General features: G+C 42.0%; 1 protein-coding gene across 2 annotated transcripts in view; it reads left to right on the top strand.

The window, feature by feature from the left end:
• INSC (INSC spindle orientation adaptor protein) overlaps positions 1–26,130 on the top strand; it is a 224,848-nt gene that overhangs the window by 134,330 nt on the left and 64,388 nt on the right. For both annotated transcript variants that reach the window (XM_024202162.2, XM_024202163.3), the window contains one exon: positions 4,773–4,898. In XM_024202162.2, coding sequence (XP_024057930.2) covers positions 4,773–4,898 — 126 coding nt within the window. The remainder of the gene's footprint in view (positions 1–4,772; positions 4,899–26,130) is intronic.

Here is a 26,130-nt window from a genome sequence, read left to right as displayed (position 1 = left end):
GTGTGTGGGGGGGAGGGATAGTAATTTATAATAAACAAACTCACAAAATTGTTCATGCAGCTTTTAGTCTCATTCTCCCTGAGCATCAGGATCTAGTATCCCCATCCCATGTCTGTGCCCTCTTCCCCCACTTCCATCTCTCCCCCATTTCAGGTTTCACAGATTATCTAAGAACTAGGGCATTAAAACCATGCTAAGGTTGTATGGCCAGTTTGATGAGGTTGATTTGTTTGATTCTTGGTGGAGTTTTTGTTCTTTTTTTCAATATGTTACTTTGCTAAAGTTTAAAAGGTTCTAAAATAAAAAAGCCCCAAATTGAAAACCTATCTGGCCTCTTATTCCTGTTGAAGGCACATTATATTCATTAGAAACAAATAGTTTCCTTCTTTGTGAAACCTATAGTATGTGTGTTCATCCCATTATGTCAGATTCTAAAACTGTGTGGTGGGAAAAGGTTATTCTTTTGACCCAGCCTGGCAGACAGATCAGTTGGGTCACATTAGTGCTTACTCAGCAGTATTAAAGATAGTGTCTCTAAAGCAAATGAGAGACAGGGAGGAAGAAAGGAAGTCCTGTAGGGAGAAACCCTAGGAACAGCTAAACTAGTTTTGTGTGTGGTGGTGTTATTCTGACTAAAGAAAAAGCCCAGGATTAGGCTGTAAGTTTTGGATAATAATACATGGTGTGTGTGTGTGTGTGTGTCTGTGCACACATGTACATGCTATGGTGACAATGGGATGGAGACCCTAGTAATGTGTATATACTTTTAAAAGCAAACAGAATTAAAGCAAGGGCCTGTCATAAGTTATTGGCTGTATCATTGTCTGGCTGTTGCAGGGCTATTTTCACAAAATTCTTCTCTTTATTACAGTATGTCTATTATATTTTTGTTCCCTTGGACCTTCCATGTCAAGACCCATTAATCATAGAACGATCATTAAAAATCAGTCATTAGGCTTTGAGATCATAGGGAGACCTCAACAACCTGAGTTATAAATCTTAACCATGGAGTCTAGCACTTGTGAAAAATTGGTTTATGTGAAACAGATTGTTTCTAAATTAATTCTGCTTCATGACAGCTAAAAGAACCAACAAAAGCCAATAACAAATAAATGGTACATAAATAAAGGAAAAATACCACTCAAGAAACAGACCTTGCTGTAAGTGAATCAAATTAGCAGATGAACAATTAAGGGGTAATGCTAATGGTTTGTGATTTAATACTATGCTAATAGTCTCTTTAGGAGAGAGAAATGCTAAGGCTGAAACTGCCAATACTGGGCTTGATATTCTAATTCAAGCCTCTTAATTATGCCCCAGAGTGCTCAGTCCCTACAGTGCTCAGAGGAGTTGAAGGCAATATAAGACACTATTCTGATTGCTGGAAAATTTTGGTACATTTAGTTCGGCTCAGGTTTCAAGCAAGAATTTGAGTGTGAAAGGGGGAAGTGGGCTTAAATGTGTCAGAAGCTCTTGGAAACAGGCCCAGCTCTGTGAGTTCACCGTCTTTGTTTTCTCTGAATTAGTTCACACATCTCTAATTATTACGTATTTTAATCTCCATCAGGCTAAATCCTTCTATAATCATTATTAAAGGTGCAGATACCTGTTCTTGCAAGGTGCTGAGTGACTCCTGGGAAGTGCTGAGAGTCTTCTTGAAGTCAGTAGCAATTGAGAGCTTTTGGGTTTGGTGTTTGTTTATCTCAAACTTCAGTACAGAAGCAGAAATCTCCTTTTTCAGCTTTTCTAGATTCGTTACTTATGATCAACTCTTTACAGCTCAATACAGCATATAGGTATGAAACAAATAGGTAGTATCTCCTGCTGAGCAAGTTGTCGATACCTCACTTTCTGTCCATGTTAGACAAAAGCAGGATGGCTTTTATCACACAGAAAGCTTGCAATAAATGTGCCACCATTGTTTGGGAATTAGTAGTGTCATCCATTCTAAACATTCACTTATTAAGACTGAAGTACAGAAATACAGATCTTCAATAAAGAGCAATGTTCAGTGTGTCCTCTTTGTATCTGACAAACTGCAAGGACTTTAAAATGGAAATAATTTTCATTGGTGTGTTTTGAGGCTTAATTAATTAATATTTGTAAAGCATTTTTATATCCTTTGATGGAAGAAAGGTCTGATTGAAACATAAAGCAATTTTGTTAGTATATTGCCTTCATTAATTTTAGAGATTTTAGAGATTCAGTAATGAGCTACGTGGTAGGTTTTGTGCTACTGCTGTGTATATGTTATATATATGTTATGATGATTGCAGGAGCAAATTCTGCTCTCAAATACATGCATACTTCTTCCATTGGTATCGGTGGAAATTACACATGCATAGCCAAAGGCACAGTATAAAATTTCTACCTTGAAAATTTATTCAGAGCTCATCTTTCAAAATTCGGATTTTTTTCAAATAGTATCACTTTGTTAGATTTAACATACTCTAAACAAACTCTTCTACTGTTTGTATTGTTTTCATATATAGAGAATGCAAAATCACACAGTGATTTCTGGAATGAAAATAAAATAATGTTTGATTCACATTCATGCCATAACCCCCATGCCATTAAAGCTCTGTGTGTCACAGTATTTCTAGGCATCACAAATGGTAAAAGAAGACAAAAATGAAAACAAAGAAGAAAACCACCCCAAAAAGACAGTTCTGTGAAATTGAAAAATATCTTAATACATGGACCTTTCAGGTATATTTAGGAAGATGCCTGAGGATTTCTACCTTTACTGAATGTCATTTGGTTCATGTTTGATTATTTTTTAATTAGTTCCTGGAATCTCCGAGTGCTTTAGGCTAAGCTCTTTCATCTACTGTCAACAAAAGAGAGAACACATTTCAAATGCTTCCATCTTGATTATATCTTTGCTTTTACATAATTGAAGGCAATATATAGTATAAGCACTGCCTTAACATTTGAAACAAAATAGTAAAAATAGGATAAAAACATGGAAAGTGAGTGTATGTTTGGATTTTTTAAATGTATATTTACATTTATTCCTCTTTATTAATGATGTCATTCGTTATGTCAACTATACCCAGAAGAATGGAGAAACTCAGTCAATTTCTAAAGTGTTGAGAGTGCATGGATCTCCCACTGAAGTCAATAGGAGTTGTAGGTGCTCAGATTGTGTCAGGATTTGTCTCCAATTGAAGATTTGTAAATGGTAGGATTTAATAATACTTCTGATTAATTTTTAGGAATCAGTGAATGGATTAGCATTTATCTCTTGAATCTGCAACATTATTCAGAGTCATATGGGATGTGACTCTTATTTGTTTTATGGTAGCACTTACAGACCCCAACCAAGATCTGTACAAATGTAGTCAGAAACAATTTGTGTCAACCTTATCGGGTAAATAGACAAGACAGACCGAATAGGAGAAAGAAGGTGTTAGTTTCCCATCTGCAAAATGGATATACTAAGTCACAGAGGGAGTGAGTGACTTGCCCAGGGTCACACAAGCAAGTGTATGACAGGACTGGGAAGTGAGCCTTGTTTCTCAAGTCCCAATGCATGTGACCACAAGGTTAACCTTTTTCTCGTAAGCTTTTCTGTAGCAGCTCTCATTAATCTCTATTTTAACTGAATGCCAGTATATGATATTTTCATGAATATCCTTTTGGGGTAGTTTCACCCCGTGTGTGTGTGTGTGTGTGTGTATCCACTTAGTGAGGAATGGACCAAGAGACGTGGGGAGAAGACTGACTGCACCAAAACACCATTTGTATGTCTGAGAGGTGATTAGATACATGATTATGTTAGGGATGGGAAAACTTGTTTAGGCAAAGTAAGATCTAGGGCTTTGCCCATTGCCCAACCAGAACCCAGATCTTTGTTCAGGTTTACATAATTTCATCAGAGTCTTCCCCAGATCCAATCACTCCTCACGTGCAATCTTCCTTATGGATTCTGCTCCCCCTCACTTCTCTAAAAGCTGTCACCATTCCTAACTTTGTTTTGCCTTTCTTCTACTGCACTCACCCTTGCATGTGTTTAGATGTTATGCAAGGATGTCTGTCTCCTTGTGGACTTAATACTCTAGATCTTCTCAGTCATTTGTTCCTCAGAATGAAGAGCTTGCCTCTCATGTGAAATCCCAGAATTTGAAAGGTAGTATTTACCAGAGTAGTCCTTTGGAATAGTAATGAAAAGTGCCATAATGTTATCTTTTTCTAAAGGCAAAATTGGAAATGTTTTAGGGATGATCACTTGTATGGATACACACATACATAAATCTCTAGTGCATCCCTGTAACATTTTGGCAACATATGAGGCCAATAATGGTGTGTGTGTGTGAGATTCAGAAATTTGGAAGATTGTAAAGTATTTGCAGTGGGTTTCTTATTTTTGCCCTAAAACCAATATTTACTGGCAGAACCTCTTCTTTTCCCCAGCTAAATTTTTCAAGCAAATATTGCTACCACCACAAGACTGGAAATTCTGATGATAATTCTTTGTATAATTTTCACTTATATGACAGGTTTAATTAAAATGGTGTTTGTAAATGGTAAAAGTCAATAGTTTAAACACACCTCCCACTGGGGCTACATTACTCTTTCATTTCCTAATTTATAAGCACTAATCAATTTGACTCCGCTGTGCGATCTTAACACCTTTTTTGTTGTTGTGGCAGTAGTTAATTTGGAGAAATTACTGAAAGAACATTTATTATCCCTGATCTTTCAAAAAGAACAATTAAGTGCAAAGTAGTAATTAGTGTTGCTGACTTGAGTTTGCTTTCCTCTTACAGGAAGGAGGTGTTGTTGCTCTCTTTAAGATCTGCCGCCAGGATTGTTTCAGGTGCCTTTATCCCCAGACTCTCAGAACACTGGCATCCATATGCTGTGTGGAGGAAGGGATTCACCAGCTGGAAAAGGTACTGTTATTTCAATGCTCTTTACGGTGATTGTTCAACAAGAACAGTGGAGTCTAATCGTTAATCTCGTCTAGTAATTGGTAACTTGGGAATGTGTTTGGATTCAGTTCAGGCTTGTGTTTGATACCCTGCTTGGTGATGAGCTCAATTTTCCCACACTGAGCACATCTTCGATGTTTACACTATTAGTTTCAGCAATAACATTATACCGTTCAATTGTCTGTACAAATGATCTCTCTAAGTAGGGATAATTTCCATAAGGCAAGTAGATGCATTGATGGCTGTGTCAAGAAATTATTGAAGTAATTACCTCTGGACTTGTTAAAGTCTTTGTGTAGAAATCCCAGTGTTCCAAATAACCCAAACCCTTGAAATGTGGAGAGCTTTAAACATGTTTAAGCCCTTTTTTCTGACGTCCCTGCAAAGCACCTCTGTAGTAATGAGGCAACGTATAAGGGGTATAATTGCACTAGTATAGAGACAAATATAATAGCTGAATGTTAGGAAGAGGCTTCCACCAATAAGCAATAAGTCATGTAGAAGACCATTTTAACACTGATAGCTGACATGAAAACATTATCCCACAAAATTATTTGGACTGCTTATACTTTAATCCACCATCACCCACAAAAGTACACTTCTATATTTAGGAAAATGAGCACTTCTACCAGTCACTAAATCATGATCTCATCCTTTGTGTTTCATAAAACACTCATCTTCTACAGTTGAATAATGTGCCTCTTCAAGTTAATGATAAATTATTTCACTGCTACTTTACATTGACATGTCTTGTAATTTACTACCCAGAACTCAAGCAAAGTATGACAGCACATCTGCAGCAAAAATTAAGTCTGTAAGCCTAGGTTTAATGAAGATAACTTCTCACATTTTTGTTGAAATAAGTATTAGTTCAGACTGACACAGGAAGAAATCTCAAGGGTTCACCCATTACATCTGTAATAATTGTGGCAACAAAACTGCTAAAGAGGGGTAACAACCTGTTCGATCTAGTCTAGGCCATTCCCTGGCAAAGTCAGGATGTAGTCCATTGATACAGGACATACAAAATATTAAGATGACATTACAGAAGTCCAAGAAGAAGCAGTTGTCCTTGTGCCTATATGTCTCTGGGCTGATTGTAATGGGGAGAGGAGGTGGGAAGGACAAGTTTGGACAAAATCAACTCTCTGCTGGGGTTTGACTATTTTAAATTGAGATCTTTACCATTGAATTCACCAATTCATTTGTCAATTGGGCCTTCAATCCCTAAATCCACACCTTCTCAGAATCTGTGCCTTGTCCATTAAAGGCCAGAACTGGAGCTGAGAAGTTTTGTTTCCTACATCTGGCTAAACAGAGTTAAGGTTCAAGACCGGAACATTCAATTGTTAGTGATGTAATGTGTGGCAGAGGCCGCTGTCTTTGTTTTTTTTTCCTGAGAAGAAAGAAGGGAGGTGCAGCTGGAAAAGGGGGAAGCTAAAGAAAAGCAAGACAACTAAACAAATGTTTAATGGAGACGAAAGGGAATAAATCTATAATAATGATTAGTTAGGCGGATATGATTTAATGAGGAAACAGAAGAGTTAATTCACGCTGATAGTGGAAAAATGGGACAGCCATGAGGAGAGCCTACTTGGGTGATAGTTAATTTGAGTTATATTTGAGAGAGCTTAGGAAATTGGAAACGAAAAAGAAAATGACAGACGATCTCCTATACCAGGGGTTCTCAACCTTTTTCTTTCTTTCTGAGGCCCCCCCAAACATGCTATAAAAACTCCATGGCCCACCAGTGCCACAATAACTGGTTTTCTGCATATAAAAGCCAGGGCCAGCATTAAGGGGTAGCAAGCAGGGCAATTGTCCAGGGCCCTATGCCACAGGGGCACTGTGAAGCTAAGTTGCTCAGGCTTCTGCTTCAGCCCCAGGTGGTGGGGCTCAGGGCCTCAGGCTTCAGCCCCATGCAGTGGGACTCTGGCTTTCTGCCCTGGGCCCCAGCAAGTGTAACACTGGTCCTGCTTGGCGGACCACCTGAAACCTGCTCGCGGCCCCCCAGGGGCCCCAGACCCCTAGTTGAGAACCACTGCCCTATACTAACCTTAAAGCAGCCATCTATCACTCTGTCAGCTAGGATTTTGTGGCTGTTGAGGATGTGTTTATGTTTATGGATTTAGTGAACTGTTCCTGAAGGGAGGAATGCTTCACATATCAGAAAGAAGAGGGGGAAATTCAAAACAAAGTCATATTGAACTGAAAAATGGAAACACTTCATTTCAATTTTCAAAAAAAAAAAAAAAAATTTCCAGCTGAAACAGTTCAGTGAAACGGACATGATTTTTGCAAAGCGTTTTGGTGTTGCCAAATTTGCATTTTTTCCATAGAAAAAATGTGGCTCAAAAAAGTTGCCCAGCTCTAGTTGGGATTTAACTTGCTGTTCTGTGCCTCATCATCAGACCATAGGAAGGAGGGCATTTAACACCAGAAAGAGAGCATTAGAACTTCAGTTTTAATGAATTTTCTGCATTAAAAGTACAGTATCAAAGTGTGCTGAAGATGCATTGTATCCAAAACAATTTAGATTGGATAAATTCAAGACAAAATAACATTATTTGACAATTAGTCTTCAAAGCCATTAATGCCTGTAAAGAACCACCTAATGGAATATTTAGTGGGGAACTGAGCTAACAGGGAGTGGTTTACTCATGGAAACAATTATATGGCTTAGTGACTGGAGACATTAGAAATATTTTCTTTTATTTCTCCAATTTCATGCAATCTCACAAATTCAGTGGTAGAATAAGAGTGTCTGGGCTGATGTAAATGCTATTAAAGTAGGGAAACCACCAAGACAGTGTGGTGGTGTTTACAGGAGCAATGGGAGTACACTTTAGTCTGATGTTTTTCATGGATTTTAAAATATTTGAACACTAAAGTAGCATAATTACATTATAAAAAAATTCTAATATGAATGAAGCTATAATGAAATTTCTAGTATTTACAGTAAAGCAAGTGTTCTGTTTTGTGTCTGCAAATGTTATAAGGACAAAATTAAGACTGACTGTAAAGATACAGTATATGTAGTATAGTTGTGGCTATGTCAGTCCCAGAATATTAGAGACAAGGTGAATAAGGTAATTTTTTTTTTTTTTTGGACCATCTTCTGTTGGTGCGAGAGACAAGCTTTCAAACCACAAAGAGCTCTTCAGGTCAGGAAAAGGTTCTCTTTACTGGAGCATCACCCCATTAATGGGCCACTCTACCTTGAATGGTCTCCTAGAATATGCGCTAACAGCTTAATGGTAAACAATCTGTTCCACCTTGCATTTAGATGTGAAGCTTGGAGTATCTTTCCCAGACCTGAAGAGTTCTGTGTTTCCCAAAAGCTTCTCTCCCCACCAGAAGTTGGTGCAGTAAAAGATATTACCTCACTCACTTTGGCTATGTCTACACTACGAACCTTACAGCGGCACAGCTGTACTGCTGCAGCTGCCTCGATGTAAGGTCTCCCATGTAGCTGCTCTATGCCAGCGGGAGAGCTCTCCCGCTGGCATAATTAAACCACCCCCAACGAGCAGTGGGAGGGAGTCTCCATGCACATAGCGCTGTCCACGCTGGCACTTTTGTTGGTGAAACTGATGTCGCTCGGGAGGTGTTTTTTTTTTTCACGCTTCTGACCGATGATAAGTTTTGCCGACAAAAGCGCTAATGTAGACAAAGCCTTTGTCTCTGTAGAGAAATATGGAATTCAACTTTTCTAAGTCCACACACTCTCGGGGGAGGGGGCAGGGCTTAAGTGATAATTTGGATGCTTAGATGCTTTTCCTGGCTCTACAAACCTAATCCAAGTTAGAACATGAATTTAAAATCTAAACGTGTTGAACAATGCCTATTTCTTAAAAAGGGGAACATTTCCTCCAGCATTTTGTTTTTGAAGAATAGTTCTTCTGACCAGTCTTGTATCCTGCCACATATACATGCACTCACCCTATCACAGTTTAGAACTGCTTTGTAAAAGCTTGCTCTCCCATAAGATGAGGTAAGTAATTAATTTTTTTACAGTGGCTTTTTTGTCATCATAAAGGTGAGCAGGTAAATGTCTTTTTCCTGAGCCAGTTTAAGCCACATTTGCTGTGTAATGGTTCAGTTCTCTTGTAGATTAAGTCAGCTGACCAGAGATAAAACATTGCAGCATAAGTCAGTTCTGAAGTGATCTGGGGTAATTATCACTTTGCTTGAAGTACAGTAAAGATATTTGAAAATGTACTCTTGGTTAATTGTACAGACTTGAACTAGACCACTCTGGGAATCTGTCAATATTAAATTGTTCAAGCTTTTCAAGTAGAAGCCATGTATTGTGGTAAGACTATTATGGAAGCCACCTGGATTTTGTGATTGAGTTGTGTGTGCATGAACACAGTGCTGTATAACCATTGCATTGTAATCAACAGATAGAACATGGGCTGCTATCACTTTACTAAAAAAAATGACGACGAGGAGTCCTTCTGGCACCTCAGAGAAGTCTTAGAGAAGGTGCCACAAGGACTCCTTGTTGTTTTTGCTGATACAGACTAACATGGCTACCACTCTGAAACCTATCACTTTACTAGGCACTTTATAATCTTGTGGAATTTCCCCCTAACCTCTAAAGGGAATTATACCTCTAAAAATAGGGAAAATGAAGGGAGATCATAGCCTCAGCTGTCTGTTAGGAAAGAACAGCATTTAAGGGCAAACCCAACCCCCTGCTCCCTCTTCTGTGGATGCAGAGGTCCCCTTAGCAGCAGAAATGTTACAGGGTAAAGGGTTCTGGGGACTGTCCAGGGGTGTGTGTACCCTCATGTGACATGGAGCCCAATTCCAAGGGGCCTGCTTGTGCAGCAGTATACACGATGCGTGTAAGGACATAGAACAGGCAATCTATGGAAGATGGGGACAAAGGATTAAACTAACTGTTAGGTAAAAAGCAAGTCCTTACTCACCTCTCCAGCACCCGAGTTCGTGCGGAGTTGGTATGGGCTCACAATCTGTCAGAGACCAGACACCAATTCATTGATCAACGGGCTCACACTATCCTTAGCTTAAAAGGCTTCAGAGTAATGTGGCAAGTTTATTAGGGGTGAGCATCAATATTTATACACAGAAGTAAACAAAGTGATTAACAGATCATAATGGTCATGCATAATCAATCAAGATTCTACAGGATAAAACAGGTTAAAACGTAGATTCAAAAAGACAAAAGGGGAGATGGCTACTTAAGGGAAGGGGGGTGTCATGAGTAGTTCGCAGGTCAGAGCTTTGATTAAAAGTTCAGACAGAGACATCAAGTCTGGGTTAAGTTTAAGCTCATCAAAAGTTCAGACTCAACATTCCTCCATTTGTAGCTTTGGGATAACTATTTACCAAAAGCTACACCCCATTTTAAGGAGCCAAGGGCCGCTTGGCAATTTCAGCCTGGGCCAACTCGAAGAGAGTAAGGCCCTTGGCTGAAGTAGGAAAAGAATAAACTGACCCACATGAGTCTATGAGGGAGGGGACACACTGAATACAGCAACACAGTATTATAAGGATTACTATGGCCCCAACAATACCCACCAAGAGTTTTTTAACCCACCCAAATCCAGGCAGCCAATTCCATAAGGCTCCCCACCAATCATAAGGTGGCTGGCCAGAGGAGTAGTTCTTAGCCATTTCCCTTAGATGTTTGGTACGTTGAAAAGTGTCAGAGTGGGTGTCATTTACAAAAACACAGCATTCTTCATTTATGAGGGCGCAAGTGGGCTGCTAACATTATGTCTAAAGCCATTCGGTTTTGCAAAGCTAACTGGCGCAGCTGGGACATTTCCCCGGCCTGATTCTCAAATAGGGTCGCAGTTTCATTGGTTAAAGATTCTAGTAGTCCCTGTAGACGGATGACACCACCCCTCAAGCTAATGAGACCAACCCACCGCTGCCACGACAAACCATCACGGATATTAATATCTCTGAAGGTTTCACGGATGTTACGAACGTGGGGAAAATGAGAGGGGGTGAGGGAGATGCGAGAAGGCGGTGTTAGCCACGCTAAATAACATGACCCTGCCCAATCAGGGGAGAGAAAGTAATAAGCTTTGGGCCCGCACACCCAGTATGTTCCATACAATGCGTTTCGGGTATTCCATTTCTCAAAGTAGGAGGTAACCCACCACCCGTTGGACCACTGTTCCCCTGGTAACGCAGAGGGGTCGTTGTGCGAACTGCAGAAGCACAATTTGGTAGTGGTGTTTTCAAAGGGCAGTGTAGTACTGCTTGAGCAGTTGTAGAAGGCAATCGTATATCCCTTAGCAATTAGTTGGACACCCTCGTGATCTGAGCAGGGCTTCTTAAAAGCTGACTCTGAAGGCTTGCCCACCCATGAAAAAGTTGGATCGGGGTGAGGGATCCACATATGGGATAAGTGGGATGCGCAAGGCTTGAAGCCAAGATTTTTACTAAAGGCGGTGCCATTAAAATACATGTTGCATTTACTTGTTCCCACAAAAGTTGACCCCTTTTCTTTAACAAAACACAGTGATCCTGTCTGATTGGTTACCCTGAGATATCTGTTAATTGGCACTCCTGTTTTGTCCCATGTAAGATTGTGTTGGACTGGATCTTTTACTCTAGCCGGTGGCATCCAAGTCATATTAGCAGTGGTCAGGGGAATGGGTGTGAAGGGGAGTCCCTGTTCTGCATTTACTGGAAATTGAGTACATACCCAGCAATTACTTCTATTTCCTAAAATACGAGTTTTAACCTCGTGGGCATAACTAATAAAAGCATTATCTTCATAAGCAGAAAATAAACTAAAAAGGCATAATAAAAAACATACAGTTGTCAGAATAAAAGGTCCTCTCATTTTTTCCGAGTCAATTTAAGTCTGATGTCTGAAAAGAGGTAAGCTGGTCCACTGGTCAGAGGCAGTGTCCTCAGTGGTGGCAAGAGCTGCTGGTCCGTCACTGTGGTCCACTACGGCTGGCTTGACGTGGGAGTGGTGGATCCAGGATTTGCGTCCTTCCAGGAACACTGCAGTCTGGGTTGTTAAAAGAACCTGGTGGGGTCCAGTAAACCTCGGCTGGAGGGTGTCGCCACGAACGAACTTTTTGGCCCAGACGAAGTCCCCTGGTTGGAACGGGTGGATCTGTTCTTCCAGCGGCACGGTCTGGGAAAACTGCGAGGCTTTCCAAAGGGTACGGAGGCGAGCCTGTAGAGAGAGAAACTGGCACGCGGTCATATGATCCCCTCCCAATAGTGAAACATCAGCACGTGGTAGCGCCCCGCCTTTGAAAGGGGGGTGTCCATAGAGCAGTTCAAAGGGGGATAATCCCAATACACGGGTTGGGCGAGTACGAAGGTGAAACAGGACCAAGGGAAGTACCTGAGGCCACTTTAACCCTGTTTCCTGACAGTATTTAGCCAATGTAAACTTAAGCTCCCTATTCATACGCTTAACTTTTTCGCTAGACTGGGGGTGGTAGGGTGTATGAAAGGAGTGTGAAATGCCCAGTCCTTGTTCTAAACGGCCAAGGACATGACCAGTAAAGTGAGGTCCGCGATCTGAGTCAAGCACGAGAGGGATGCCAAAACGGGGTACAATGTCTCTAAGGAGAATCTTCGCCACTGTGGCAGCAGTACAATTAGCAGTAGGAAAAGCTTCGACCCAGGAAGTCAGAGGGCAAACCAAAACAAGGAGGTACTTTTTCCCAAAAGCCTTTGGCATATCTGCAAAGTCAATTTGAAGATGTTGAAATGGAGCAGCAGGCAGAGGTCTTCCACCCTTAATTTTGTTAAGAGGCGGAGCAGGTCCATTACGCTGACATGTGCTGCATGCTTTCACTATTGACAGGCAGTAGGGTTGAATGCCTGGAGCATACCAAAAGCGAGCGATGGTGTCCACAAGGGCGTGCGTGCCGTAGTGACCCCCCTTATCATGGTGCCAGCGAACTGCCACGGGGTATCTGGAGCGAGGGAGGCAGGCTCGGCCATCCGGCATAAGCCAGGTCCCTTTGACCAGAGTGGCTCCGAGGCTCTCCCACGACTGTAGTTCAGCAGCGGGTACTGGTACGGGGTGCGGTGGAGTAAAGGAGGAGGCTGCAATAGCCAACGTGGGCATGGCTAAGGGTAAGACGGCAGCCGTCTTGGCGGAGGCATCAGCCAGGGCATTCCCACGGGTGACGGGGCTATCATCTTTAGTATGGGCCCGGCAGTGAACTACAGCCAGGACCGAGGGTTCTTGGAGGGCGTCCAAAAGCTTGTGGATGAGGGGGAGGTGCTGAATGGGTTTACCGGCAGCTGTCTGGAAACCTCGAAACTTCCAGAGGTGGATGTGACAATGCACAACTCCAAAAGCATACTTGCTATCAGTAAAAATGGTAACGGTCTTACCAGCGGCCAACTGGCAAGCTCGGGCCAGGGCATAGAGTTCGGCGGCTTGGGCTCCCCAGTTGCCTGGCAGTGAGGCGGCCTCTTGAATGTCCCATTCAGAGGTGACTGCATAACCGGTGAAACGCTTGCCATCAACATAGAAGGAGCTTCTGTCCGAGAAGAGGATGCAATCAGGGTTGTCCAGTGGCACATCAAACAGGTTGTCCCTTATCTGTAAGATGCTATAAACTACTTCCACACAGTCGTGCTGATCCTGGAGGACTGGCAGGTCAGGAAGCAAGGTAGCTGGATTAAGGGGCCCACACCTTTCAAAAATTAGGTTAGTGTCTTCTAAGAGTTCGGCCTCTAGCTGTTGCTGCCGATGGGCCGAAAAGACTTGGGTTGTGCCCCTACGCAGAAGGGCTGACAAGGCATGAGAGGTCCAAACCGTGGTAAAATGACCCAGGGTCAGGCTCTTTGCCTTTGTGATCAGCAGGGCAGCTGCTGCCAGAGTCCGGGTGCAGGATGGGGTTCCCTGAGCGACAGGGTCGATCTGCTGAGAGTAAAAAGCAAGCGGGAAATGGTGGGGCCCGCTCAGCTGGGTAAGGACGCCACTAGCAATTCCGCCCCTCTCGTGGACAAAAAGGTGAAAGGGTTTGCTGTAATTGGGGGGGCGGAGAGACATGGAGGAGGCCACACTGTCCTTGAGTAACTGAAAGGCTTGGATCGTGTCCGGGGACCACTGCAAAGGGTCAGGAGCAAGGTTAGCAGTGAGTCGGTGGAGCGGTTTGCTTAACTCCCCGCAGGACGGCAACCAGGGGCGACAGAAGCCAATTAATCCTAAGAAACCTTGAAGTTGTTTCTTGGTGTTTGGCAGAGGGCAGTTTTGGATAGTCTTTATGCGGACTGGGTCCATTTGTCTCCCCTCTGGGGTTAACAGGAAGCCCAGATATCGGACCTTCTGTGAGACCCACTGAATCTTGTTAGGGTCTACCTTGTGGCCTCTGGTGTGTAGGTATAATAAAAGTGCCTTACCATCGATGCGGAGGGCAGCTTCTTCGCGGTTACCTAATAGGATGTCATCTACGTATAGGACTAACGTGGATCCCTGCGGACTGGTGAAGCCTTCCAAGTCGTGGCGGAGGCATTGGCTGAAAATCGTGGGGCTGTCTCTGTAGCCTTGAGGAAGTCGTTGCCAGACATAACTTTGTCCCTCTCAGGTGAAACCAAAGAGATACTGAGAGTCTGGGTGCACAGGAATGCTGAAAAAGGCTGATTTTAAGTCAATAACAGTGAACCACTCAGCATCCCAGGGGATTTGGCTGATGATAGTAGCTGGATCAGGAACTACTGCATGAAGAGGGACCACATACTGATTAACAACCCATAGATCCTGTACAAAGCGCCAACGAATAGGGTCTCCGTCCTTTTTAGGAGGCTTTTTGACAGACAGTATAGGGGTGTTACAGGGAGTGCGCTGAGGGCGGACTAGCTTTTGTGCAATGAATCCCTCGATAATGGGGCGGATGCCCTCCCGGGCTTCCAGCGACAAGGGGTATTGAGGGACTGACGGGGGGGTTAAGGAGGGCTTCACTTGAATCCTTACTGGCTCTGCCGAAAGGAGCAGGCCAACATCAGTGTCAGAAATTCCCCAGAGGGTTAAAGGCAAGTCAGTGAGGTCAGGGGAGAGAGAGGGAGGGGCTTCCCAATTACCCTGAGTTGGGGCTGAATCTCCTAACACTGTCATCAATAATCCTACCCCTTCAGGAGTGCAGGTTAAAGTAGCCTCAAGCTTACAGAGTAAATCCCGGCCCATCAAAGGGATCGGACAAGCTGGGGAAAAAAGAAAACGGTGAGAAAAACATTTATCAGCATAAATAACATTTAGAGGCAAAGTGAGTCCCAGAGACTGTGGGTTGCCCTCCACCCCAGTTGCAGTTTTAACCTCAGAGGATAGCCAGGGAGAGGGGGCATGATTTAAAAGAGAGAAAGTAGCTCCAGTATCAATGAGGAAAGAGACAGGCAGTCCTTGGACTGAAAGGGTTAGACGAGGCTCTTTGCTGGGAGGGGAGAAAGTGAGGAAGGAGCCGGCTAAAGACATTAAGGAAATAAGACCATCACATTGTTTGCCTTCGCCCCCGGGGTACCGTCATTGAGGAGGCTGAGTTTGCTGCAGCTGCTGCTGTTGCCCGTAGTTGATCCAGGCCTGGGGAACGGGCTGAGCTGGTGGTGCAGGGGTGTATTCGTCCCTGGTGTAAGTATCTGCGGATGCGACCGGACCCTCTGGGCGTCCCCAGGGGCATTTACGTTTAAAGTAACCGGGCTGTCCGCATTGAAAACAATTTCCTGGTGGCTGGGGTTGCCAGGACCCTCTTCCCCGAGCACCCTGAAATCCCCTGCCACGGCCACGGCCTCTGCCTCGAACACCGCCGCGAAAAGCTAAAGCCATCAACTTATATTCTTCCTTTTTCTCTTTCTTTTTACTACTTTCCCTTTCTTTCTCCCATGCAAAATCAGCTACGTCCAACACTGAAGTGACTGACTCACCTCCCCAACCAGGGCGAAACTTTAAGAAATAATCCCTTACAGGGGGCACTGACTGATTCACAAAAAACGAAATAAGCCTTTATATTCCACAATATTAGTATGTTGTCCACAAAAGGTTGGTCGTGCACCTGTAAAGGCATTTCTCTACTTACACCTTTATCACTCACAAAAGGTTTGGCGGAGGCAGCCTCTGGGCTATCCTCAGGGGAGGGGTATGCAACCTGCTGCATCTGCTTGATCTTTTGCCTAGTAATTACTCCTCCCGAGGTGTGCCCTTCCATTTCCCCCTTATCCCTCTGCAGAGATTCCGATCTGGAGTCCTGCAGATTCCCCTCTGCGCCCTGGAGAGAGTCCCCCTGCGGAGGAATAGGGGCAGGTGCAGTGGGGACCAACTGACGAGTCAAAACACGCCGTGGTTTACACCCTTCATTGAAATAACATGGAGGGGGTTCACTCTCGGGAGAATACCTGACTGCCATAATTTTTAAAGATTTCCACAGCTCTGCTGCTGTGTCCCAACAAAACCAGTAACATAACTGTCCCGGATGGTCTTTTTCGATCTGGCTCCTTACTCCTCTTAAGGCAGCCTGTTCGAAAGAGCCATACGAAGGCCACCTCATCTCCGGGTCGGCCAATACCGCGGTATACCCAGTCCAATTCCTTACACACAGTGTGTACAACTTCCTCCTAGACATTCCTGTCTGTACTGGGAGTTTCCCTTCGTTCCATAACTTATTTACAATCCCCAACGGACTCTCAAGAGGCATGCTAGTCCCTTGACCCATGGTGTCTGACAGGAGCCCTCCAACTGGCGTTTATCCTGCTGTCCAGTACACGACCCCTCAATATTGAATTGGCTGGGAGAAATCTCCCGTGGCGCCTGCCAATTCGTATATGAGTGGTCTGACCACTGGACAGAGGCACCGCACCAGAAGGAAATCCCGGACGAGCCCCCAAATTGTTAGGTAAAAAGCAAGTCCTTACTCACCTCTCCAGCACCCGAGTTCGTGCGGAGTTGGTATGGGCTCACAATCTGTCAGAGACCAGACACCAATTCATTGATCAACGGGCTCACACTATCCTTAGCTTAAAAGGCTTCAGAGTAATGTGGCAAGTTTATTAGGGGTGAGCATCAATATTTATACACAGAAGTAAACAAAGTGATTAACAGATCATAATGGCTTAAATCATGATTTGGGGACTTCAACAGCTGAGTCAAGGGAGAGAATTATTCCAAGAGTGGGTGGGTCAGCTTTTGTGGCCTGCATCATGCGGGAGGTCAGACTAGATGATCATAATGGTCCCTTCTGACCTTAAAGTCTATGAGTCTATGAGTCTATGAGTCATGCATAATCAATCAAGATTCTACAGGATAAAACAGGTTAAAACGTAGATTCAAAAAGACAAAAGGGGAGATGGCTACTTAAGGGAAGGGGGGTGTCATGAGTAGTTCGCAGGTCAGAGCTTTGATTAAAAGTTCAGACAGAGACATCAAGTCTGGGTTAAGTTTAAGCTCATCAAAAGTTCAGACTCAACATAACCTTGGTCAATGTTCTGTAAGAGGAACTGTTTGTGAATACAGCCTTACCTCTTCTGTTATATTTGACGCAGATGGCTAATGACAAACCCCTAGGAAGTGGGAGGAGAGTTTTGGACATGACTATATTGTACATGTGATGTGTCGGGAACAGTATGAATACCTGGATCACTCATAGTGTCCTTTTAAAATTCAGAGGACAATGATGTGCTTTCTTCAGTTAGGTTCCTCCATAAGGAGGATTATCTAAGGGAAAGAACGGTGCAGAATTAAAATGTTTGTGTTGTGTAATGACATGCAAAAATGTATGATGTTTGGTTTCCTTCCCTTTCACAACTCAAAGTTTGCTTTACACAAAGTGTGGTTAAAATGGGCGTTTTCACAATGAACATGTGGAAAAAAATGTATTTCTACATGTTTTCATTGTGAAGCTATCTTGCTTGGAAAATGAGCCTAGTTTCATTTAAGATATTCATGTAACTTGGAGGATTCTTTGCCTAACTGGGCTATTTAACATCATAATGAAACACTTGAGCCGTGATCTTGCAATGGTTTCCGCTCATGCTGCCCCCTGTGCTACATTAATGTCAAAGGGGTTCCGTGTCTGCATAGCTTGTTTGTAAGGATCAGGGTCTAAGGCATGATTCTTTTGTACTTGTACATTTTTACTGCAAAAATGTAACACTTACATCAAGGCTCAATTGTGTGATCCTTACTCAGTCAAAACTCAAAACAAGAGGAAAAGATCTGCAGGATCAGGCCACAAATGGCTAATTATTGCAATATAATATAATATAACTAATACCTATGCTGTGTGAAGCATTAAATAATGCATTTAAAGGCTGCACATCTCTATGGATCTAGAACTGAGGCAACTGCAACAAAAACAAATGATCTTCACAAATATTCATTCAAACAGCTGCCCAAATATTAACATTGACCAGTACATATTTGTTTTAAATATTTAAAATGGCCCATGGAGCCAGACACCTGGAATCTAGTCATCAAAAGGGAAGTGATTCCAGAGAGAGGCTGATGACAGCACTTGCTACTTTAATAAAACATTTGCAAAAGGCGGGGGGTGTACGTACAAAGCTTTTTAATATTGTACATTATGTAAAATTGCCCAGTTATGGGCTGTAAATTGCTGTGAGTCCCTCAATGAAAACACATTATTTTTAATGGGAAATTACTGCAAAAAGAGAAGTTTAGGAATTGGAAAACAACTGTGAACTGAATTTTTTTTTGTGAAACTGAAATAACTTTGCAAAACCCCTTTAAATGTCAGGAAAAATCTTAACAGTTAATATTATGTAGGGACTCTGCCTTGGAAAGACAGAAGCACATTATAACTTTACACATGGGTAGTAATCTTTGCAGGACTAGAATATTATCCAGCAGGTTAGACAAAATACAAGAGTTTTTAACAATGGTCACTTTATATGGGGGTAGGACTGTGTGAAATGTTTGCTGCAGAACCTGAAACCATGTAACATTTGTACATACGTTTGAGCTAATGAGAGCTGCTTTATTGACTTTGAAACAATTTCAAACTTTGTGGTTTTGACTGAGTGTTGTTTTGAGTTTCAGATTATTAAAGCCAAATATAGGTGGTTTGACCCCAGTGAAGAAAAACATTGCATGAATCCTTGTCAGTTAACCCCCCTGAGTTTTACGTAGTTCTGGTGAGAGGCAGAAATTGGAGATCGACTTTAAAAGCTTGGGTGTGAGGATCTATGTGACTTGCTGTAGAGAATAAACACCCAATGAAGTTGATGGAGGCTGTGCCCAATGCAGTCAATGGCAAAGGACTGGCCCAATAGCGAGTCAATATTTTAGCTTTTCATTCCTTAATTTTCTATTAATAAGTCTGAGTTTGTCCTCACTAGAACTAATCACGAAAGTCAGAGATTAGATAAAAAGAATACTCTTGTCACTTATTTCAGTTTAAACATAAAAACTAGCTCCATCTAGAAAGTTGGCAACCCTAGGAAATGATTTTTATCATAAGCGAGCAGTGGCTTGCTACATTGCTACTAGCAATGAGCAAATCTCATACAATTCAAAGGTTTGCTTCAAACCATCTGTAGTTTCAGATGCTTATTCAGACACCTTGGGTCTGTTATATTGGGCTAGAAATCTTGTGAGAATGGGCTTTCTTATGAAATTTTTGTTATTCCACTTGGGCAATAAGAACCTTTAAAGTGATATTTCAGCATTTTCATTTTAAGTTTGTATCAGAACGAGAAAAGAGAGAAGTGCCTAAAAGGGATATAACAGCTAAATTACATTTTTTTCAAAACTTAAAAAAAATTATGTTCAAGCGATGGGCAACAATTCAGTTTTATTCCAAGCAGGTCACTCATTTCAAATTAGGAAGAGGGAAGGTGAGGTACAGTGTTTTTAAGGGAGATGGCTTTAAAATTAGATATTCATTCATTGAGAAGTAGAGAAGATTCCAAAATATTCATGAAATACACCCCCATAGCTCGTTGAGAAACAACCCTCTGTTCTATTTCTCATGCATATATAGATGTGGGAATGTTGTAATCGGTCTCAATTTTTCATGGGTCATCTTGACAAATATTTTCACATCATTGTCCATTTTGCAAAGTAGAGGTCAGTGTTCACGCTTAAAAATGGTCTTTTGGTGAAAGAAGAACTTTGGGAAAGTGCATGAATGGGAACATAACTTCTTTAAAGAGAAAAATACTTTCCTCAAGAATGTTTAAAAGACAGAATGCATTAGTTTATGGGCCAAGAGCATATTAGGTTACTGTAGAGAAAGGCGATTTAATCCACACATTCTCTTCATAAACTAATGAATGCCCTATGGCTCAAATGTAATCTCTGATTGTATTTTCTATTTCTAGTTTGCACGTTGCCCTTTATTTTGCAGCCAATAGGGCTGACATGGCATTGGCCCCATTTCCTTAGCTTGGTCGGTTGATAGCCGGGCTTTGTAATAATTTTTCATGAAGTTACGAATAATAATTAGGAGCAGATAAAGACACTTCTGTTCATTTAATCATGAGTGAGGAGAATGACCTCTTCTGTGAAAATGAGACAAGCTCAAACAACTAGTTCACTTACACGTCTAGAGTTTTCCATCTAGAGCTGGTAAATAAATGCCATTGTGTAATTTTATAGATCACCGAGAAGATTGTTGTAGCAACAAAATGGCAGAAGAATGTTAAGCGATAGTTAGGGGGAATAATGTTTCCAAAAGCTGCGTGGTAGCCAGGCAAATCTATTTCAACATCTGAGTTCATGGCACAATTAGATAATGTAAAGTTCTAGACTCGCAGATCTGATTTATTGGAGTGTGCTTCTCAATAAGGCTGTTTTAATTAATTGGCAGTGAAAAATGTGCTGGCTTTGGCAAATTCCATCTTTGTCAAAGCCCCAGCAAGATTCATTAAATCCTATCTGAGTGTGCAGGGATTGCCGTTTTTTTCTTTTGGCTTCATACACGTTATTTGGTGGCTACACTTTTATCTTGTGATTACATGACTATCCATGCATTATTAGTATATGCATCTCCATTCAACAAGTTTTCATGCAAGAGCAATAGGACTGTTTCAGTAACTGCAAAGTTTGTGTTGTATTTAGAGTATGAAGGGAATCCTTTGCTGATGAAGTTGCAATTATAGTGAAATTTGCTTACCGAATCATTTACCACCTTGCTAGCATGGTAAAAGGGATGAAATTTGGCAGTAAATTTGTGTCATCTTTTAATCTGTTCAAACCTAGCACTAGTTATAATTGATGACAAGTAATCGGATTAATGGGAATACCTTTTTGACCATGTCAGGAAAATACAGTGCATACTTGCCAGGCTTGTTCAGGATACATAGATGTCGAGGGAGGGGAAGAAGTGCCTGTTAGGTTAGGATTGAAGGACTTTGCCAGATCTATGTAGGGAAACCTATAGAGTACCTGCCTGGGCTGGGGCAACTGCTATTATCCCTATTCCATTAAGCAACTAATTTCAATTACAGATTTGTAGAAGAGGGAGAGGGGAGCTAGCATGCATGCCACTAGAGATGATTATGTGGACAGATGGCAAAATAGGACATTGTAAGACTAACCTAATAAGCTAGTGAACACGTGCCATTATAGGGCATGATTTGTTTTTTGCCATTAGATCACCATTTAGATAAGCTAGGTCCTGATTCTGTAAACACTTGCACATGTCCTTATCTTTGAGCATGTGAATACCTCCATTGAATTCAATAGGACTATTCATGTATCTCATGTTTTAGACACATGTATAAATGTTCGTAGGATTGGACCTTTGGATTGTAATAAATTTCACAAAGCAAGAAACTCAGATATTCATCATTAACCTTTTTCTCTGTTTTGCAAGACACACGTTGTTCAAGCACACCATTGGGTGATGGTAGATAGCATGGGTGCTACATTAAGGGTTGTGCAAAAGTTTTGTAAAGAAACCAGGTGAGCTTTATCTGGTTTGGGTTCTGAGAGGTCCAGTAAAGCCTGGTCTGCCTTAGATTAGAAAATTGGCATTGTAAGCACTTGCCATGCTCAACACACCTCATCCTGCAGCAGTGCACAGGTGTTGCGTTTGCTGAGAGCAAGCCTCACTATGGTTCTATCTTGAGTTCAGCCATGTCTATGCTAGCATGGCAATGTAGCTAAAGAGCTGATGTTGTAGCTGCATCATGGCAATTCATCTGTCCAGCAGAGCCTCTGCAGTCCCCTCAGTGACCACTCTACAAGATATAATGTCTTGATTACCTTCTTGTTCTGCACCACTGCAGTTTGTCACTTTTGATTTATAAGGTGCAAATTAGGCAATCTGAAGATTTTGCTTGTTTAGAAATTGAAAATATATCTTAATACAACAATAATGCAACTTAAGCTTGTGAAATTCACGGTGTTATATGTTGTAAAATGCTTAACATTGTATACAGTTTGTTCTTTAAAAGAAAATTGGAATTGCAACAGTGGATTGCCACTCCCACAAATCTCAGTTTGGGGATCTGTGCTGGGGACAGGCACCCACAATGCATTGTACTTCTAGTTATAGGTTACCTTGAGTTTTTGCAGTCTGCTAAATTAGTATTTCTTGCTATTTATTAATTTTATATGGTACTAAATGCTTCATTTGAAGCATTTCAAATAGCTGTAGATTTATGAATCAAAAGTCAGCATGTTAACAGAATATTGTGGATGGAAAAATAACTTGAAGTCACCAGACAATGTTTGTTATTTAGGGATTTTTAGTAATCCATAAAATGATAATCAGGTCTATAAATGATCCATGAAGATCATATAGGAAATCTGATGATTATATGGCTAATGACAGATTTGTATTTCAGTTAGGGAAAATCCATCTAGCAAGCAATCTCACTTTTAAAATGAGTGTGTGAGAGAGAAGCTTGGTCAGCTTCTAAGCTGAGGGCATAGTTTAATGAAAATCAATGGAGACATTTGAAAGAATGCAGGAAGAGGGAGATTTAGAGCAGCAAGTCCAAACATTCCCCCTCCCCCGCACACACAGAGGAAAGAAACGAGGAAGAAAAGGCATTGAAAAGACATCTATGAAAAGAACAGCTTAGCTCTCCTGGGTACTTTCTGTCCCTCTATCATCAGGAAACAACATTAGCATATAGCATCTACACTGGCCTGCTGCACATACATGTTAAAGTGTTCATTAGTCAATGGCAACCAGAATGGGTGTGGTGGGAAGGATTGAAAATACTTCCTCATAGAGACAGAGGAATTAAATCTTTCCTCCCCCTCCCCCTACCCTTATCCCTACCCTTGCCTTTACCCTCCCAACAGATTCTGTATTGGAGGCAGAGGATAGTCTAAGTGAATAATTTCACTGACATTTACACTTTCTTTCCCTACTAATAGTGCTGTGTATGTGTAAAGTTACTTCAGTGCTTTTCCCCCCTCTCAATTCCAGGGAGTTCTGACTGACTACTCTGAGCCAACTGCTAATTCTTACAATGGTTCTAGAGTTTTTTCAGAATTCACTGCAAAAGAGAAACAACAGCAACCAACGCCTCCTTATCAACCAATCTTTGCCAACTATTGTGATATGCACAAAGTCATATTTCTCAGAGCGGTTGAAGCTAATGTGCAGATGATGTTAGCAGATGCGGGGTCTTGTTTACGTGCACAGCTTAAGGTTGTTCAGTCAGGTTTGCTTGCAGGAAACCACTCAGATGTGGCAATCTGCCTGACGTTCTAAAACTTTCATGTGTGTGGTTTTTTTTAAAGAGCTTCTTCAAGAACATCTCAATGCCAAACTTTTTTTAAATGACATAAAATAACTTTGTTGTTTTTGCAAAGCGAAGCATTTGACAGCAATATTCATAGACCTATCCTGCCATGCATCTCTAGCCTGCCTACCGTTACAGCCCTGTAGAACAGCTCTCTGACTGTTCCTTTCCTTCTCAGTATTGTCTTTCTTTAACATTTATTTCCCAGTGAGCCTGCCTCAGATTCCAGCCAGCCTGTCCCTCTGTCATACTTAGAGATAGGCATATTTATACTTTTCAGATGATATTTAGATGTTAGTAACTGAATGGCAAAATCCTCTTCCTGTCCCATCCTGTCAGTAGGAATAGGAACAGGTTTATTAGAGTTGACCTATTGAGCCAGATGTGGGTCAGTGACCCTGAAAATAAGAGAGGTGGGAATAGCATTCTGCAAGAAGGAGTGGCCATGCCTGCAAAGGAGGCTCAGGCACTGGGACTCCAGAAGGAGCCAGGCTCATGCTTGGGGGTTTAAGTGGTGGTGGTCTTGGATTTGCTTTTTGGTGATCATCTGGACCTCAGAAAGGGGTGACTTTTTTTTTTTTTTTTTTACTACAGTAGGTAGCATCTGTGTGGAGCTGGGTAGAGACTCCACCAGGTTACAACTTTCAGATACAGATACAATCAATCTCAGATACAATCAACTGGAGTATGATTACTACATTATGGTATAAGACCATGTCTCAGAGGGGAAAATGGCAGGAGGAGGAGATCTCTAGCAGCCCTCCCTTGGCCTAGTGTGAAAGTGCAGTTTGAAAACTTTCTGCCATCCAGCAGACCATCTTCTAGCTTCAGCCCAGTGAGGAAGGGGTAGAAGAGGTTCCCCCCAGAAGCCTTTCCATGACCTCTGTGAACAGGGAAGGAATCTTCAGCAGTGTAACTGAAAGCAGAATTTCCCATGGATAACTGGTTGCCCATGCATAGGATGGAGCCTGCTCGACTAACTTCAGAGTCTGTGAACACCAGTATCCTGGATGCCCTTACTCCCTAGAGTAGTTTGACACAGCTACTCCCTAAAAACCGGTAACTGGAAAAATAGGCTTAGACCCTTGTTTCCAGGAATTAACAGTCCTCGATTCCCCACTGCCCCCACTTGTGCGAAGACCTTATTTTGTTTAACTCTTGCATCTCTAAGTTACAGAATGCTACTAAGAGGCGTTATACAGGGGCCCTCCTAAAAGTGGCATCATTCCATGATGCCTAATGACTTGTAAGTCTTAGTTTACAGTGGGGGCGGCATTGTAGACCGTACTGCTTCTGAACTGAAATAGATCTTATTTAGTGCTCCCTACATTTCTCAATGGAGTCTCCAATCTGCAAAATTATAGGAGGGGGAAAAAAGAGAAAAGCTTACCACATGAATAAGCAGGTGGGCTGGTGATTTAGTGCTTAAAGGTCTGTGTGGCAGTCTGCCTATTTTTATACAAGGGAAAGAATTTTAAAGTTAAAACAATACCCCTTTGAGGAGTATTTTAGGTTATTGTCAAAAGGCAAGTAGATTCTACACTGTGGTGGAATAGAAAAGTATCCAGAAAATGTTTACCCTTAAAAGTAGGACTAAAGGCCATATGACTTCAGCCCTGCTGTATAATAGGAGCCAGTCTCAGGCTGTTATTTCAGTGCTGGCTGTTAATGGAAGCACTTGTTCATAATACATATGTTGACTTGTGGACCAATTCCCCTTCCAATTCATGACTGCATGAGCCTTCCACCCCCATTCATGTACACCTAATATCCCTGTAGCAATTCCACTAAATAATATGTAAGCAATTGCTCAATCTTGTAGCTGTTTTTAAATGTGATTTTAGCTACTGGGCATAAAAAGGGGGAACCATACATGTGACGTCCACTTTTCCATGGGTCACTAGTGGCCTGCAGACACAGTTTGAGAACCTCGGACAGAGACATGGAACATGGAGCTCTGTTGCAGGGTCTGAAGAAGAGTGGCTGAATAGTGTTATTGGTTGTTCCTGTCTTTGTTTTCTACTAAAATATTTTTGTCTTCTGTCGGTCAACCCATAGTAGCACCTCACAAGCCGAGCAGTTTGCCTGGCCTAAGAAAATTATCTGCTTTCTTTTAAATAAATACAGCCTCTTGAGAGTTTCTCAGACTCAGAAATGAGCAGTACTTCAGTGTGTTAGGCTTTCCTGCTGATGCAGGCTTATGCCATCTGGGTATTCAAAGATTGGCAGTGTCCCTCAAAACTAGAATGTCCCAGCTGGTTGTACAGAAGCTGGGGATTTGTTCAATACAGCTGATCATCTAGAGGTCAGCCACCATCCCTCCCTAGCGCCTTGCTCTGGGTTCTACCACTTCCTATTGCAGAGCTTTCCCCTCTGCTTAGTATCATAGCGCCTTCTCTGCTTTAAAGATGTTTTCCACCAGACCTACTATTCGCTTCCCCTCCTCAGTATCACACACCTAATGCTGGCATAGCTACTTACAATGTCTCCCTTGTTAAAGAAATCTTTGATCAAC

Source organism: Terrapene carolina, unplaced genomic scaffold (genome assembly GCF_002925995.2).
Source record: "Terrapene carolina triunguis isolate 2854851 unplaced genomic scaffold, T_m_triunguis-2.0 Scaffold96, whole genome shotgun sequence".
Classification (NCBI taxonomy): domain Eukaryota; kingdom Metazoa; phylum Chordata; order Testudines; family Emydidae; genus Terrapene; species Terrapene triunguis.
The sequence above is the reverse complement of the archived record's forward strand: the minus strand, read 5'-3'. Positions and strand labels throughout refer to the sequence as shown.